Genomic DNA, 16526 nt, shown 5'->3' with positions numbered 1-16526 from the left:
ATAGATGTATAGCAACATGTTTGTAATTATTTTCTTCTCTGTTTAAGGGTGTAATTAATACCTATTACAGTTATTAAGCATCAAAGAACAGTCAACAGGTCTCACAGCCTTGCTATCATACTTTAACTCTCAGCTGAACTGACTAGCTACCTGATTTGTTGACTAGATGACACATGTGCTATGAACTGCTTTAAAAACATGCCAGCTCAGGCTAAGCTTTTCCCTGATAGGATGGAGATTTAGCGACCTCTGCTGACCAAACTACAATGAAAACCGGAAAACCTCCAATAATGAATTGTCTGCACGTTTAATTACAATGACGCCTAAAAATCCCATGTGAATGAGAAAGGTATTTGACAATTATAGACTGGAGGAGTCCTCTCATTCTTCATTACCGAAACATCTGCATCATTTAAAGACAGGCTTTTCCAACTTAAAGTCAGAAGCAAATGGACTATTTATTATGTTATGTTGTGATTACAGGGCCTACAAGGAGTTTTTATTTAGGCGTGAAACAGACTGAAATAGTCTCTCTCTGAATGTATGCTGATGAAATAACCTTTGTTTACATTGTCCATGGGAAAAACTGTGATTGACTCTGAAGAAGACTTTAAATGAGGAAACTGCATCTAAATGTACAGGACAAGATCAGGCATGAGATATAATGGTTTGTCCATAGGGGGCGCCAAATTCAAAGTAAAGTCAAAAATCCTCAATCTGGAGTTGCCGCCTCTTATGTTGCTATGAGAGCCACCACTCTTCCTAGAAGGCTTTCTACAAGATTTTGGAGAGTTTTTATGGGAATTTGTGCCCTTTCATTCTGTAGAGCCTGTGTGAGGTCAGGCACTGAGGTCGGTTCTTCCACATGTAACTCATCAATCCATGTCGCTACAGTCCTTGCTTTGTGCACAGGGGCACAGCCATGATGGAATAAAGAAGGGCTTTCTGCAAACTGTTGCCACAAAGTTGGAAGCATAGCATTGTTCTAAATGTCTTGGTATGCTTAAGTATTAAGACTGCCCCTCACTGGAGATTAGGGGCCTAGCCAAAACCCTGAAAAACAGCCCCATACCAGTATCCCTCCCCCACCAACCTTCACAGCTGGCACAATGCAGTCAGGCAGGTGACATACTAGTATTCAGGCATCTGCCAAACCCAGACTTGCCAATCTGACTGTCAAACAGAGAAGCGTGGTTGGTCACTCCACAGAACACATTTACACCAAGCCATCCAAAGCTTGCTATTGTACTCGATTATGTGAGACCTGCATACAAGTGCTTGGCCATTGAAGCTCAATCAATGAAGCTTCCACTGCACAGTTTTTGTGCTTACATTAATGCCAGTGGAAGTTTGGAACTCTTCAGCGAATGAATCAGTAGAGCATTGGAAACTTTTATGCAACATACGCCTTAGCAGTCATTGAGCCCCGCTCTGTGACTTTGTGGTCTTCATGGCTGATTTGCTGTTGTTTCTAAACGCTTCCCTATTTTAATAATATCTGATAAAGTCTCATTTGGCATGTTATTAATACATGAACATGAATTTTTGGCTTATATTTATATTTTTTTAAATGGTGCAAGGAGTCACCTGTGGTCACCAAGCCTATTTAGTCAAACCACTGGGCAAAGTTTTTAGCATATAGGCAATATTATTTCAAAATAAAGAAAGTTATTTACAAATACATCAAGATTAAGCATGTCTAACAAGAACCTTCTCAATCTTCAGAGGAACAAACTGCCTATAACTTTGAAAAATATTATTACTATCATCACAATTACACTTAGTGAATAAGTATCAAAAGTGTAGATTATCAAACATAAAGGAATAGCAGTGCTTATATAAAAAAAACAGCTTTATTCATTGCCATAGCAATCAAATTGGTTGTGGAGTAGTTTGTTAGAAGAAATGTTATTTTCTTGCATTTCTGTAATTTTTGGCTCTTGTTTATAAAATCTGTTTGAAGTTATTTGACTTAACAAGAAAAAAAAACTAACGTTTCTATTTCAGGAGTATATTTTGATACATTTTTGCCACTTTCAAAAAAATGCAAAAACTCTGATGGCGTTCAAAGAAAGTTGTTAAAGTCACTTAGAGGCTTCATTTGTTTTCCTTTCTTTTTTGTATTTCCTTGTGCTGATGGCTCAGTTCACAGTAGCTACATTTCTATTGAGGGCTTTTAAGTTTCCTGCCCAATCACCATTGTTTTATATCAATATCCAAATACTTTTTTCTTTTTCATGTTTGATGGGCTGGTTATGCATAGTGCTAACAATAATTAAATTTTTCTATTTGCCATAATTTTCAAAACAAGTTGTCATTTAATTTTAAGGTAAATCATCCTTCATAGTTGAGGTGACTGGTGGCTATCCACTGTGATTGTCCCATTCAGGATCTTGAAAATAGAGTCAAGCCCAGCAGTCACTGGGTTGACATATAGAAACAAAACAAAACTAGGCACACTATGCTCTGCAAGAGATTTAAAGATACCAATTAACCTAATGAGCATGTCTTTGGACTGCTGGAGCTGGAATACCTAAAAAGGGCCCACAAATGCATTTGGAGAACATGCAAGCTCTATGCAGAAAGGCCTGTCTGACCAGGATACGAACCTTCTTGCTATAAGGCAACAGTGCTAACTACTACGTGGCCATGGGTAGAAATATGAGGATGAAACCTGTCAGGGCGACAGGTTGTAGTGAACAAGAATTAACAGAAGAGGGCAGCAGGTTGACATTTATAGTCACGTTTCCACTTTGTGTCAACATGTCAATTGCCTTTACATTTTTAACTGAGAGCACTTTGCATGCATTATCTCTTTAAAAATGACAGTGATGAATTCTGTTTTAATTATCGTTAAATGTAAACAATATATTGAGAAGGTGATTAATTTAGGATTACAGACCTCATTTTTTGTGGATGAATTTTATTTTGGCAGTGTATATGTGTCTTAAATTTAAATGATAAAAATCTGTATTCTTTCATTAGAATTATTTCATAGCTAACACAAATGAATCAATAAATAAAAACAGAAATTAATTAAATTTTAAAGATGTGTAGTTTTTGCCTCATTCTTTCTTTTAACTATGAAGAGACAGACTAGTTTAATTTTGGAAGATATGGGGAACAATAATACATGTCAAATTTTTAGAAGTTTGACAAAGATTTTAATATAAAAAACTGAAATCAAAAGAATAGGACAAATAAGTTCACTGAATGCAAAAGCTTTAATTCTTGTATTCTCTCACAGAGGCACCCATGCATGATCAAACACAGATGAGAGGCTAGTATAAGTATAGGCACAAATAGAGCTGTCAGTTCTCTGTAGAAGTAGGCACACACAGTATAGCTTGAAAATGATCCCATGGTGTTTCACAGCATGGGATCATACTGCACTGTCTGCACAGACATCACACTCGTCTCATCCCCAAGTGCTGCAAAGTTGAATCAAACATGCAATACAGAATTTGTTAAAAAGACCTATTCCTAGATATAAATGATTGCTGCTGAAATCAACTAATAAAATACTCAAATTTACCTAATGCACCATCAACTTTTAACACAGGGGGTCTACAAATTGAAGCTATAAACCTACTGTTAGGAGCCTTTTAACAATAAACATCTCTCCCACTGTTACGATGACTATTCATTTACCAGTCAAACCGTCAGTGTATAGCAACTGATTTCCACAGTACAAAAGGAAGCCTCCCACAATAAGTAAACTATTAGATGATTTACATTTCTCTTAAATCATCTTTCTCTGTGTTAAATCATAACAACATCGATTCAACACCCCTCAAACCCCTTCTCATTTCTTTTAGAGTTCCCTTCCCATCCCAAGCTGTGCCGGGTCAGTGCTCAGCTGTCGACGACATGTCCTGACCAGGTCTCATGCTTCGTTCCAGGGTTGAGGTGGGTGATGGTCACTTCCACTGCCTGGACCTTCTCGTGTTTAGGAGGGATGGAGCAGACTTTGTAGCTAACTTCATCCCCTTCCACTGGCACATACTCGCCCTCAATGCTGCAGGGAGAAGGAGGTGAGAAAGAGAATTTACATACTGGTAGCCAAGGGGTAGTTTGTAAATAGGAGAAATCTACATCGCATACATGACATGTTCTGAAATGGCTGAATTTTTCTCTCCCATGTTCTTAAATCAATGAATGCCATGTCTTCTAGTTGGACGGTTGTACACATTTCTCCTACCTAATAGAGAGACATGGCCCTTTATGCTCAAATACAGACTTGAGACTGAAGGGCTGTTTGCAAAAACCCAAGGCAAAAAGGACTGAGAGGAAAGAAGGAAGACATCAGGTATGCAAAAACAAACAACAAAAGTTGACCACATTTAAGTTATGTAATTGTGAATTATAATGAATAAAAGTGCTACAATTATGAAAATGCAATGAAATAAATTCCAAATACATGTTATTGCGTCTTTCTTAACCTAGCGCATTTGAGTGCTAATAAATATAAAATTAATCATTGGGCCATCACATCTAAAATGTGTATAAATGTGCTCTCTAGTGTTCTTAGATTTTGTTCCTTCAGAACAAATCACAGATAAGATCACTTCTGTCAATGTCGGGAACTTAACTGAGCAACTGGGATTTTAGAACAAAGCTTCTCAAGAATGATTGGTGAATGAAGCCCGATGTTTGCCCAGCGGATAATTTTCAAACATTTTAGTCATCTGTTGGGCAAACAGTTGTCTGAACTTTAATTGTTAACTAATTCACAGCACCGAGCTTCTGAGAACAGCCAAGACATCACTTCCTCTCACCAAAGAAACCCTGCCTTCACACGAGTGCTAAACTCTGTAAATGATCTTGTAGTAGATAAGAAAGTGCTGCTGAAAGATTATGTTTCATAAAATTGGCCCTAAAATATATTATGTATTTTACAATACTTTTTTTTCTTTTAGAAAAACAAAGAAATGAAGGTGGTAAACTGGGGTCTGGTGTTGTATCTCTGCTAGCTTTGATCCAGAAACCAATGTGTGTAATGTCATGACCACAAGTCTGCCTCTGTCTCCCTCTGTAGCTAGATCCTTCGCTCATTCACTAACATCTAACTGATGTTTTCATAGAGTTCTCTCATACATATGTCAATCAAAATGAATGTAAAAGAGCACTTTTCCAAAGCCTCTCAGAGAAACAGTCCACAGGCTGACATAACACTTTGAATCTCATCTCAATGTTTTTGCATGCCATCATTTTTAGCCTGCATAAAGTCATATTAATATCACTATCAATGGTATGAATATGATATATTTTGTTATGGTATTTTTTTTTTTTTGTTTAAAAAATGGCAACATTGAGTCAATGTCACAAATTACTTAATGGTAATTTATTTTTTAAAAGCAACACTACTGCAATACATGAACATTACTAACAAGAATTACAATTTAAATACATTCAAAAATCATTCAATAAACCAATCGATCTTTGTGTGTAGCATCAATTCATAACAACTGTTACATCAAGACACTTTATAAAGAGGGCCGGTCTAGACAGAGCTCTTTCTTACATTATTCATAAAGACCAAACATTAATCTATCGTGAGCTAAGCACAAAGGAACATCTAGCAAAGTCTCAGTGACAAGGAGAAACCTCCTCTTAGCAGCCGTAAACCTTGAGCAGAACACAACTCATCTTAAACTAATTTTTTGTCCATATAAACTTAGCACAAAAAGAAAGGATTTGTTTTTGGTAGATTATTTCTTTTTTTGTATCAGTGCTTCTTGGCAATAAATCTTATACCACTGGAGAGCCTGTTAATTTCAATATTGAAAGGTGCCACATTTGTAAGGAACATGCATTCTTGGGCTGAGCAGCAGAGCTGGGTATGTGGGTTAAAAAATGAAAAATTTCCTAAATCTTCTCTGCCAATGCCAAACAGCTTATTTTGCTGTTGCCACTGACTCTACATAGACAGACTCTTCCAAGAGGACAAAAGTTGGCCCAACAGAGCAAGGTTTATCAGAGACTGCCCCCCCGAATTTGGGAGTGGAGAGGATCAAATGGCCTGCAAGCAGTCCTCACCTCAGCCCCACTGAACACTTGTGGGATCATCTTGGGCATGCTCCATGTGCCAGAGTGATAAACACAATTACATTGGCTGACTTGTGAAAAATGCTGGTTGAAGAATGGGATGTCGTCCTACAGCAGTGTGTGACTAGCATGAGGAGGAGGTGTCAGGCTGTTGTGGCTGTGTATTGTTCTTCCACACGCTACTGACGCTCCTGTTTGTTAAATGAACAAACTGTTAAATTGCCAGTATGTCTTGTTTCTTCAGACTTCAATCATCCAATCCACCAAACAACACCAAACAAAAGTTGATGACAAAATAAGCTGTTTGGCCTTGGCAGAGAAGATTTGACAAATTTTTCATGAGCACAACCCACATACTCAGCTCTGCTGCTCATCCCACAAATGCATGTTTCTTACAAATGTGGCACTATTCAAAAGGGTAATAAACAGGCTTTCCAACAATATATAACAAGTTATTACCAAGAAGCATTGTCACAACAAAGAAATAATCTACCAAACACAAATGTCTTTACTTTTTGTGCCAAGCTTATGTGGCTATAGTGTCGGTAATAATGGTAACAATATATGTAGTATTAGCAGCAATGAGCATGGATAATAATGGATGCAACATTCTAATTTCAGCATTAGAGACTATAGGGATAAATTTAAAGGACTGATAATGGCCGCTATAGAAGTTGAAGGTGAGCAGCTGTTAGGTACACTCTATCATTTATAATAATGATAAGAGATGTAAGGCAGATAATGATAGCTGTAGCCGTTAGAGTCAACCAGGTCTACAGCAGAAGGCCACCCATGTCATATTGACATTAGCAACTATAATTATACTGACGAAGGGGAGGCTATTAAAGCAGATGGAGTTGAACAGCTCTTGACAGGTCACTCGTGTAAACCTGCAACTTTGTTTTTTCTTTAATGTTACAATGCTGATCTCTATTTAGAAAACGTATTATTTATATTCTAACCTTACTGGCCATTGGATTTAGAATTCTAATAGATGTTTAACAGACTGTTTGTATTATTTTAAGCTATTAAATCATGAAAAATGCCATTTCCATGTATTGTAAGCCAATTTAGATGGACTGCTCTCACCAAAAAGTGGTTGAGGCTACATTTTAAGAGCAAAGTAGCTGACAATCTTTCAAAAACCAAGATGTTTTATTTTTTCTTAGCCCTTTCGAAAGTTGATTTTGTTTTAAATGTTATGCATCTGATGTATCTAAGTATTTTTTAAGACTACAAAGAAGTTTAATAGACAAATTTGAGCTCTGATACGATTCATCACTTTTGTATGTGTGCTGTAAAGCAAGAGAGAAGGTGCATCTTTTCCAGGTTCTGTCTTTAATCAAATAAGGAAAAATGATCTCAAGAAACTCAAGAAACTCAAAGGAAAAATGATTATTTTTCCCTTCAGACTTTTTTAGAGTTCTGTTTACTGCAGACACTGTTTGTGTTTGTAGGTGTTAAAGTGCTATCATGCATGTGTGTAAACACCGCTGACATCCATGTTAGAAGCCTGTGGGTGATAACAAAGGCACCGTGGTCAAGGTCATCAGATATTCTGTTGCCCTCCTACACACAGCTGTTGCCATCCCAGTGTGTGTTTCCCTTTACTCCTACACACACCCTGACACAATTTGATGTCAGTGATTAAAACAAAAGCAGCCCTCTCACTCACCTCATCAGAGACAATGAGGACAACATGCACTCATTCACACTGGGAACAGCCTCACTCAGGACATTTGCCCACATCAATCTGTCCATAACAATCATTCTCAGCAAACACACACTTACTCTGAAATGTGGACAAAGATGTCATTGCCCCCATCGGATGGCATGATGAAGCCGTGGCCTTTGGAGCGGGAAAAACATTTACACACACCAGTAAACACTGGACCCTCAGATGCACGAGCCGTCCTTCAAAGAGTAAGAAGAGGATGGAGGGATGAATGAGTGGTGAGGGGTCGGAGAAAGATTCTAACTATATCACTGTGCCATTATAACAAGATTGTTCATGTAAACAGAGAATTCTGAATGCTCAGTAGAATTCTTTTTGTTTTCTATAAACAATGATCTGTTCTTTCATTTCAAACCACAAAAGCACTTAAAAATGCATATACTGGTTTTATTTTTGGCCACTTCGGGGTGACAGAACACACTGCTGACATGACTTGATAAAGTTCATTTTAGTGCCACATTGGCGAACATTCAATGGACACAGAGCAACATCAAACATTTTCATTGTCTTTTAGGATGCTGAATGTTTTATAAGTTCACTAATCAATCTCAATGAGCTGTTTGTGTCTTTATCAACTCTGTAGTCTCTGCCTCTGTGGTGTTTAAATATATCGGCGTTGTACACAAGCTTGCTGCGAGGATCATTTTATAATAACTACTTCAAAACATCCAGGAAAGCACATAGCAATACACAACCAAAGACAATATACATCAACACTTTATTAATTTTTGTTTTGATCTCTTTTGGGTTACAGTCACCACAAATCTTTGCTGATTTTACGCTGCATTAAAACTTAAGACCCATTCTTTTCAAGTAAATCAGAAAAAATTGTTTCTTTCAGGACTCTGTGTGAGTGATTTTTTATTTTTCCTTTTTTTTTTTAATGAAAAATCTCCCAAACTACTCTGAGAAAATGAAGAAAACAAAAAGTGGCTATTACCTGTCTGTGACACCTATTGAAGCAGTTTTGATCATTAACATTGTTTTCTTACTGATGGTTCTGTTTTTCCTGTAGCTCAAACAGAGACCTCATTTATATGAGCCCTTTCTGTCACCATCAAAAAAAAAAAAACCCCGGACTTTTCTATCTTTTCTAACTTTTTATGTTGAACATGTCTAATCATACATGTATTTCTGCTTTTAAAGCCTCTGGAAACATTTGTTGTATTTGTTACACCATAAAGCATCTGCAAAAATCAGACTGAATATAAGCATTCATGGGCTTGAGAAACCTAGTTCAAAAACTTTGGGTGGTTTAGACCATATTTCAGGACTGTGAGGGCGTGTCAGCTTTGACAAATGGTCAAGAACGCTGAAAAGCAATATTACCATAATGACCCTAATATACAGACAATAAATTTAGATTCACCTGAAACATTTTGGCTTTTGATTTCTCACATTCACATTCTTCCCTCTCCTCTGGTAATAACACAGTAATAATAATAATAATAATAATAATAATAATAATAATAATAATAGTAATAACAACACAGTAATGGTAATACATACAGCTCAACCTTCTCTTCTTCTTGTTCAAGCAAACACAATTCACTCTTTATAAAGGTTTCTCTCATTCTGTTGCTTAATGAGCAGCAGAGTTCTTTTACGGCTAAACGGCTTTGTGTATTGTTGTGAATCAAGGCTATAATAGTTGTGGTCTCTTTATTATTTTTTATCTTTATTTTATTTTCACTTTTTATTTTGAATTTTAATGAAGTTATATTAGATTTTACCAGTGGGTTGGCTAGTTTAGTCTTTATTTTTTTAAAGTACCTACTTTAAGGTTAGTTTAGTTTTTATTATTTTAATGTTAGTTTCAGTATTTTTTAATAATATATTATACTTGTACTTGTATTGAAGTTTTTAAAAATCTATTCACAAAGACAACTCTTTACCTCTCATTCTATTTGTTCGAATGTGAATCCAATTCAAAGGCCTTAAATTACCACTGTGCGATGTCTTCTTTAATCAAATTAGATCATTTTACACTCCCAAGGCTTGGGTGAACATATCAGTCAGTGTGCTGCTGTCAGAGACTACAAATAATGATATTTGTTGATAACTGTATTTTATTTTAGTTTTGCGAGCTCAAAAAGCTGTATGAGCTTTTATTTACTTTTTGTCAAACCTTGTTTTTTTAGCTTCAGTTAACTAAAATGATTAGAACATTATAGTAGTAGTTGTTTAGTTAGTTTTAATTAACTCTACAAACCTCATTGTGAATGTATAGTTGCAATTAAAAGTCTACACTTACAATCTGTCTACAGTCTACAATAAATTCTCTTTTAAGGAGTGTTTCAGCGGAAAATCCCAATGTTTGATTTGGGTCAGTATGTTACCTGATAGTTGGCTGTGAGTAGCGCTACTCAGGGTAAAAGATGAGGCCATCTGGCACACCACAGAGCTCTCAGGGCAAAACATGTGCACCAGTTTGGGGGGAAATGAGGGCAGTATTTGAGAGAGAGCTTTTTGTGTGATTCCCCAGTAATTTACCAAAACGTAGCCCAGTTTTTCTCCACATCCACTGCAGTTTGAAAAGAATGACAGGCTGTCGTCTTTACCGGAGAAGCAATATACAGCAGAGACAGATTAGGTAGGTAGGTAGGAGCCAAGGTAGTATAAAGCTAGTTTGCTTAAGGCAGTGCTAAAGGAAGTTAGATCGAACTCAACTTCAAAATTCAAAAATTGAAACAAATTCAAAATGTTTCAAAAACTTAAATAACAATGCTTATGAAATGACTAAAGTTTAGCCCTAAAACTTTGAGATGTACATTTTATCATAAAAAAAGATATTTAGAAGGTTTTTGGTGGTTTTGGGTTACTAGAGGCTCTAAGAGGCAGTACCATTCAATAATGAGTTATTAGTAAAAACATTTTTGTAAAAAGTCTGCCTGTATCTATCATGTAACTTCTACTTAGGAACTGAATGAGCTACATTTTCTACTTTAAACAGGTTTAAAACTGCACCTGCTTTACTGGCTGAAAAGTTTTACCAACCCTGGTGATGTGGTGCACGGTGAATGTGTGTGTTTGTGTGTCCTCACGCTGAGCAGGTTCTGTTTCTGCGTGTGGGCAGAGGGCTCGGGATGAGGTAGCCTCTCATGGGGGAAGGGGAGCGGTCTCTGTGTCTGCAGGCTGGAGGCTGCAGGGACTCTGAGGGGACAAAAACAGGATGTGAACAGAGCCAGTTTCAACTGCAGACACAAAACCATGAGGCCTCGCCACTGTGACACACACATGAACAGTAATGGCTGAAAAACTATTGACAACATCAAGTCAGAGTGGTTGTAATTTCTAAAAGCACTCTCTAGGAACAGTTCAAACTGAATTATTATTAAAAGTATCACCTCATGCAGTGTTATATCATTACTATTCAGTGTAACATATATAGAAATCAATGCACAATGCAGAGCTGAAAAATATATAAAATAAGGTATAAAGGGCTATTTTTAAAATATAGATTTGTGTGAAGATTTTTTTTCAAACACCACTTGCTACACAACACTTAAGAAAAGTCAAAGACTGATTTATCATAAACACAAAGTTAAACACAACTGAAAAATACTTTTTACCTAGTGGTGGTTCTGGTGGGGACTGAACTCAATAATAGTGATGTTAAGGGAATTTCAAGTAACATTAAGAAAATGGTTAATAACTACAAAACAAACTCAAGCATTTTGTTTTTTCATCTTTATAATGAGCCCCAGAAGTTAACAGCATATCACTTGATCTATTTATTTACTGTTTTGTGGTTTTAACCAGATCTTTCCTTACTATTTCAAGCTTATTCATATTTCATGTCAACTTCACATCCATTCCCACAGAAATGATTATACAAAAGTTTTCTATGCTAAATGGTAGATATGAAATCACTGAGTGGAGTTGCAAGTACCTGAGGAACGTGGGGATCCTGCAGATGTCAGCGGAGGGGTCAAAGGGCGTGATCCCTGAATTGTCGTGGGCTGAGATGACATCATGAAGAGGGTGGAGTAAACGGATAGGGAGGAAGCAGGGGAAGGATCGCTGAAGGGGAATCGCGGCTGAGGATGGTTAACACCTGCAGAGTGGAGGACAGAAATTGAGATTTAAATTGATTTTTGTGATGCTCAAACATACTCATCAACAATCTCTGCTTAATGCACAAAAGCTTGCAGGGAAAACTGTGCATCCCCCATACCTCTGTTGGTGGCATTCCCAGAAACCCAGTTGCTATGGCAACGCTGGTTTAGGAATGAGAGCGCTGTGACCTGACAGAAGCGCTGTGACCTGACAGAGAGGGAGGGACACCAGTCCCCTTATTCACCTCTGTCCTAGGCTTTTTCATTATTACATCACAACTATGTCCACCAGTTAAGGAAATACAGAAAGATCATTTCCATTGATTTCAACTTTCTTTGTTCATTGTTCAAAGGGGAAGACAAAATAAGAGGAAGGAGAAAGGGGGCTAATGCACAATGCACAAATGCACAAAGACACAATAACAGAGGCACCAGGAGAGCTCAATGACCACCTGACGTCACATCAATAATTCTCAGTGTTTCTGCTGTTGACTGATGATGAGGGAGGATTTTCCATTTCCAGGTTAAAAAAGAATATATAAAAGCCAAAATAAAATCTTTGCAACCATGCAAATTAATTTAATGCATGTAACTGGGGAGGGGTTACCAAGCACAACACCCTACAGTTCTGCAAAGCATTTTATCTTCTTCACACTGTAAACTACTTTAAAGCGACAGTGTGGAGAATTTCTGCATTGAAATATCTATACTAATTCAAATGTGTCCATTCCTATGTTATATATATTCTTTTGATTGAAGTACTACAGTATCTCAAACATTTCGTATAATTTTAAAAGACAGATTTTTTTATTGTAACAGGATGTATCTTTTTATGGAAGTTGGCATAAGTTGGGAGTTCAATCACCAAAACTCAAACTCACCTCAGTAACATGGAAACCCACACACAATTCCAGCAAGTTACCTCCAACCTACGGGGCCTCCTTCTCAATACTACTTCTTGTTTTGAATTGAGAAGTCTTTGATAAAATGACATCTAATAAGGTCTATTTACTAAACAGAAAAACAACTTTGTTTTAATTTATACATTTCTTATGAGGGAGAATTGCACTTAGAGGTGAACTTCCACATTCACGCTGGAAGTGGTCCCGGGATGCGCATGCACTCCGGTGTTGCTTCCTTTTGGCACAATCCACATTCAGGGACCGCTTCAACCAGAACCTAGAATTCCCTTTCAGTGCATTTCTCCTTCATTATGAGAAGTTTATGAATGAAAACAAAACTGCAGTTTTCTGTTTAGTAAATACACCTTAAGAGGTGTCATTTTTATTGAATAGAGTCCTCAATCCAAAATGTGTAATCTACAGCTGAGATGGGTGAAGCTTGGCACTGCTGGTCTGTACTGTCAATATTGTGTTTGTTGAAAGCCCCCTGGGGGCAGAATTTCACATACTGTATTTAAGAGAACTCACTGCAAAGCATAACAAGAAGCAGTTTTAATGCAGAATGTCCCTTTCCACAGTTTCCTGCTTTTGGAAAGCAGGAAACAGTGAAGGCTGCATTTGATCTAAATATGGTCCATTTATTAAAAACAGGGGCACCAGAGAGCCTTGCTGTTATGTTGTACAACATGTTCAAAGCCCAGTAGGGTTGTCCAAGTTCACCTCTGACCCTTGGCATTTTCCAGATTTCATTTCCTGCTCTCTCAGCCTTGTTTCCAACTCTAGCCACTGTCCTGTACAAAAAATGGCATAAAAGCCCAACAAAAAGGCTTTTTATCAGCTAGTGAGAGCATTGTGCGATGTGTAGATTAGATCAGAAAAAGAGGTAAAGTTGTGGCTTATGGGATTTACAAAATACAGATCCCTAAAGTAGGGATTGTTGATAGCATGGTTTTTGATAATGAGTATAGTATCTGCAGTATTTTATGAGAATGAGTATTAGAATTTAGGCTTGAACTCATACCTGGTACTGGTATTGGTATCTGTGCATCCCTACCACAAAGTCATTAGTCCACAAAAACCTATGAGATCTGTTTAAATATAACTCCAGTATTATTCAATATTACTACAATCCCAATTCCTTACTGATAAAAAACTTAATAGTAATGAAATTTGCCCTAGAAACATAACTTAATAGTTGGCATGACAAATAAGAATGGCAGCTGATTGAGCTCAATATCTGCCAAAAATAAAATGTAAATACTGATCATTTATGAAGACAGTAGTTTGTTTGTATTACAAAGTTTATATCAGCTAAATTGTTTGCTTTATTTTGGAAATGTCACAATTTTCTGCTGGACTGCCCTGCCTTTTTACACTACATTTTCTCAACCATAATGCTTCCATGTTCCTACATGAGCTACCCACCCCCATATAATTACAAACACCAATTATTGATAAGTGCCTCAAGCAACTGAACTTCGGTGTTTGAAGACCTGTTTCCTCTGTGGTAAGTGACCAAAAGAAAAAAAGAAAATTAGTTTTTTTCTGTTGGAAGAGAAAGAATTATAGCCATAGAACAATAGGACAGGTGAGGAATAACAACCTTAAGAACTGAATAATGCATACAAATGCTAACAAATGCTTGGAGAATCCCTTGAGTTATTTTTAGCATCTACATGTTCTTTTAAAATCCACAAGTGGTGGTTCAGCATTCACAACATTAATACAGCTTCTCACATCTGTGCCTAAATAAATCCTAAAATTTTCCAGCACAGATTCAAGTGAGCAAAATGTCTGATCCATCCTAACTCAATAGGCATGAGTTAATGTAATCTCAGCCTCTCTGGACTGCACACTTCCTGCTGGAGGAAGGCAGGGTTATAACCAACAATCCAAATACACACCAATATACACTTTTCAATAATGAATCTCCCCTGTGGCACTGCCAATAAGGGAGGCAAACCAAATCACACTCTCATGCAGCTTTAATTGCAAAAAAGTTAAAATAAACAGGCTGTATAAAACACAGACAGCTCTAAGGAGTAAACAGCACCAGATACAGAGAGAGGGTCTTAGAGGAGAACGGAGAACACAGTAGGAGGAGAATGAGATGGAAAAGTGGCAGATAAGGAGATGCTGCCAGAGGGAGTCTGTAAACATGATAAGCCGAGAACAGATTTAGCTTGCGAAGTCTCACTCTCTTTTGCCGGCTGCTTAAGAGAGGCAGACTGGCAACAAAATACACACAGTACTTTATTTCATGCTCTCCATTTTTCCAACAGTTTTTTAAAGATTGGACTTTCCAAAGACCAGTTGCTTTTTGCAGTTTATCCTAGAAGGGATGCATTGATTGACTGAGCAGCAGTCTTGGTGACAAACATCCACCCATCTGCAACAATGAGGCGTACATCAATAGCTGTGCAGATATCAGTTGAGTTGCATCAAACATGCTGCTACTGTGTAAAAAAAAGATGCAGCATTTTGCATCTTTCTTTATCTCTGATCAAGCCCTTAGTGTGGCAGAAAAAGTCAAATATCTGGGGCACACTAGCAGAAATGATTTGAGCGATGATGATGATGATCAGCATCAATGCTGCAAATTGTATTTCTTTTTTTATTTAATCTTATTCAACCAGGAAAACCTCATTGAGATCAAAAATCTCACTTACAAGAGAGTCCTGGACAAGCTAATATGTTATCACTCAAATTTCAAACGTGTGCAAGTTAAAAAAATGTCAAGGAATATTGGCGCCAGCTCGAAAAGGCCTACATAGAAACAAAAAAATAAAAACATATCGGCACTCATCACAAAGTCTTACACTTATTTATCATAGAAATTATAATGCAGAAGCACACAGACACTGACATGATTAACGATGAAACGCTGATGCTGATTGTCTGTACTTCTGGTACAAATACCGCCCAATCCTAGTGGCCCTTTTAGTTTGTACTCAGGGCAGACTATCCTTAACTCCAAGATCATGTAGGGCAGTTGACTGGCTGGCTGGATGAATGACAGGAAGAAGTATTTGTTTTCACATACAAAAAAACACCTTTGGGATTTCATATACAGAGAAAATAAAATTCTGTTATAGAGAATTATCTTCTACCTGTGGTGATAAGAAAATGAAATTACATGAGATCACCCAGCAGTTATGGCTATGAAATGCATTTGTATTATCCAATGCATCATGGTCAAATTAGCTGTCTTTTCCTGCCTGTTGGGAATAATGGCTTTCCTGAGAGGAAGAGAACAATTCAGTATCTCTGACAATATTATATTTCATTCTCCGAAATCTAACAATTAAAGCTGGCTGCTTAGAAACTGGAGAAAAGATGGATTAAATATTCTTTTTATCATTATCCTCAGGGCAAAGCAAAACACTGTCATAAACCAGAATGGATGTTTCAGTTAAGACCAAATTATTCACGTTAGCAAGCAAAGCAGAAAACAACACATTTAAGAACAATTATATTTTCTTTTTTGTGACATAACTTAATGGATGCCGTTAAATTTTATTGAAATGAAAAGATTACATTATTTAAATATCTAGTACGAGCATCATCTTTTCTGAATACGAGTTAAATCATGGCAAAAGAAACTGGCTACAGAATATTTATATAGTTTGGAGATTCATACGATTAAATCATATGATATCAGCATATCGGCATAATTCAAAGCATGCATAATCGATAATATAAAAGTAGACATGAGTGCACACTCACATTAAGGCCAGTTGCCCTGTATTGTGGTGAAGCACAATTATCAACCCTCCCAGTATC

At 37.0% G+C, this 16526-nt stretch overlaps 1 protein-coding gene across 1 annotated transcript in view; it reads right to left on the bottom strand.

Annotated features, from left to right (window-relative positions):
• Positions 1–3205: 3205 nt before the first annotated feature.
• carhsp1 (calcium regulated heat stable protein 1) overlaps positions 3206–16526 on the bottom strand; it is a 32805-nt gene continuing 19484 nt past the window's right edge. The window contains exons 2-5 of the mRNA XM_041778557.1: positions 11676–11840; positions 10828–10936; positions 7840–7962; positions 3206–4018 (exon numbers count right to left, since the gene is read on the bottom strand). Coding sequence (XP_041634491.1) covers positions 3856–4018; positions 7840–7962; positions 10828–10936; positions 11676–11760 — 480 coding nt within the window. The 5' untranslated portion in view covers positions 11761–11840 and the 3' untranslated portion in view covers positions 3206–3855. The remainder of the gene's footprint in view (positions 4019–7839; positions 7963–10827; positions 10937–11675; positions 11841–16526) is intronic.

Source organism: Cheilinus undulatus, linkage group 21, assembly GCF_018320785.1.
Source record: "Cheilinus undulatus linkage group 21, ASM1832078v1, whole genome shotgun sequence".
In the NCBI taxonomy this organism is placed as follows: domain Eukaryota; kingdom Metazoa; phylum Chordata; class Actinopteri; order Labriformes; family Labridae; genus Cheilinus; species Cheilinus undulatus.
This window is presented reverse-complemented; position numbering and strand designations above follow the sequence as displayed.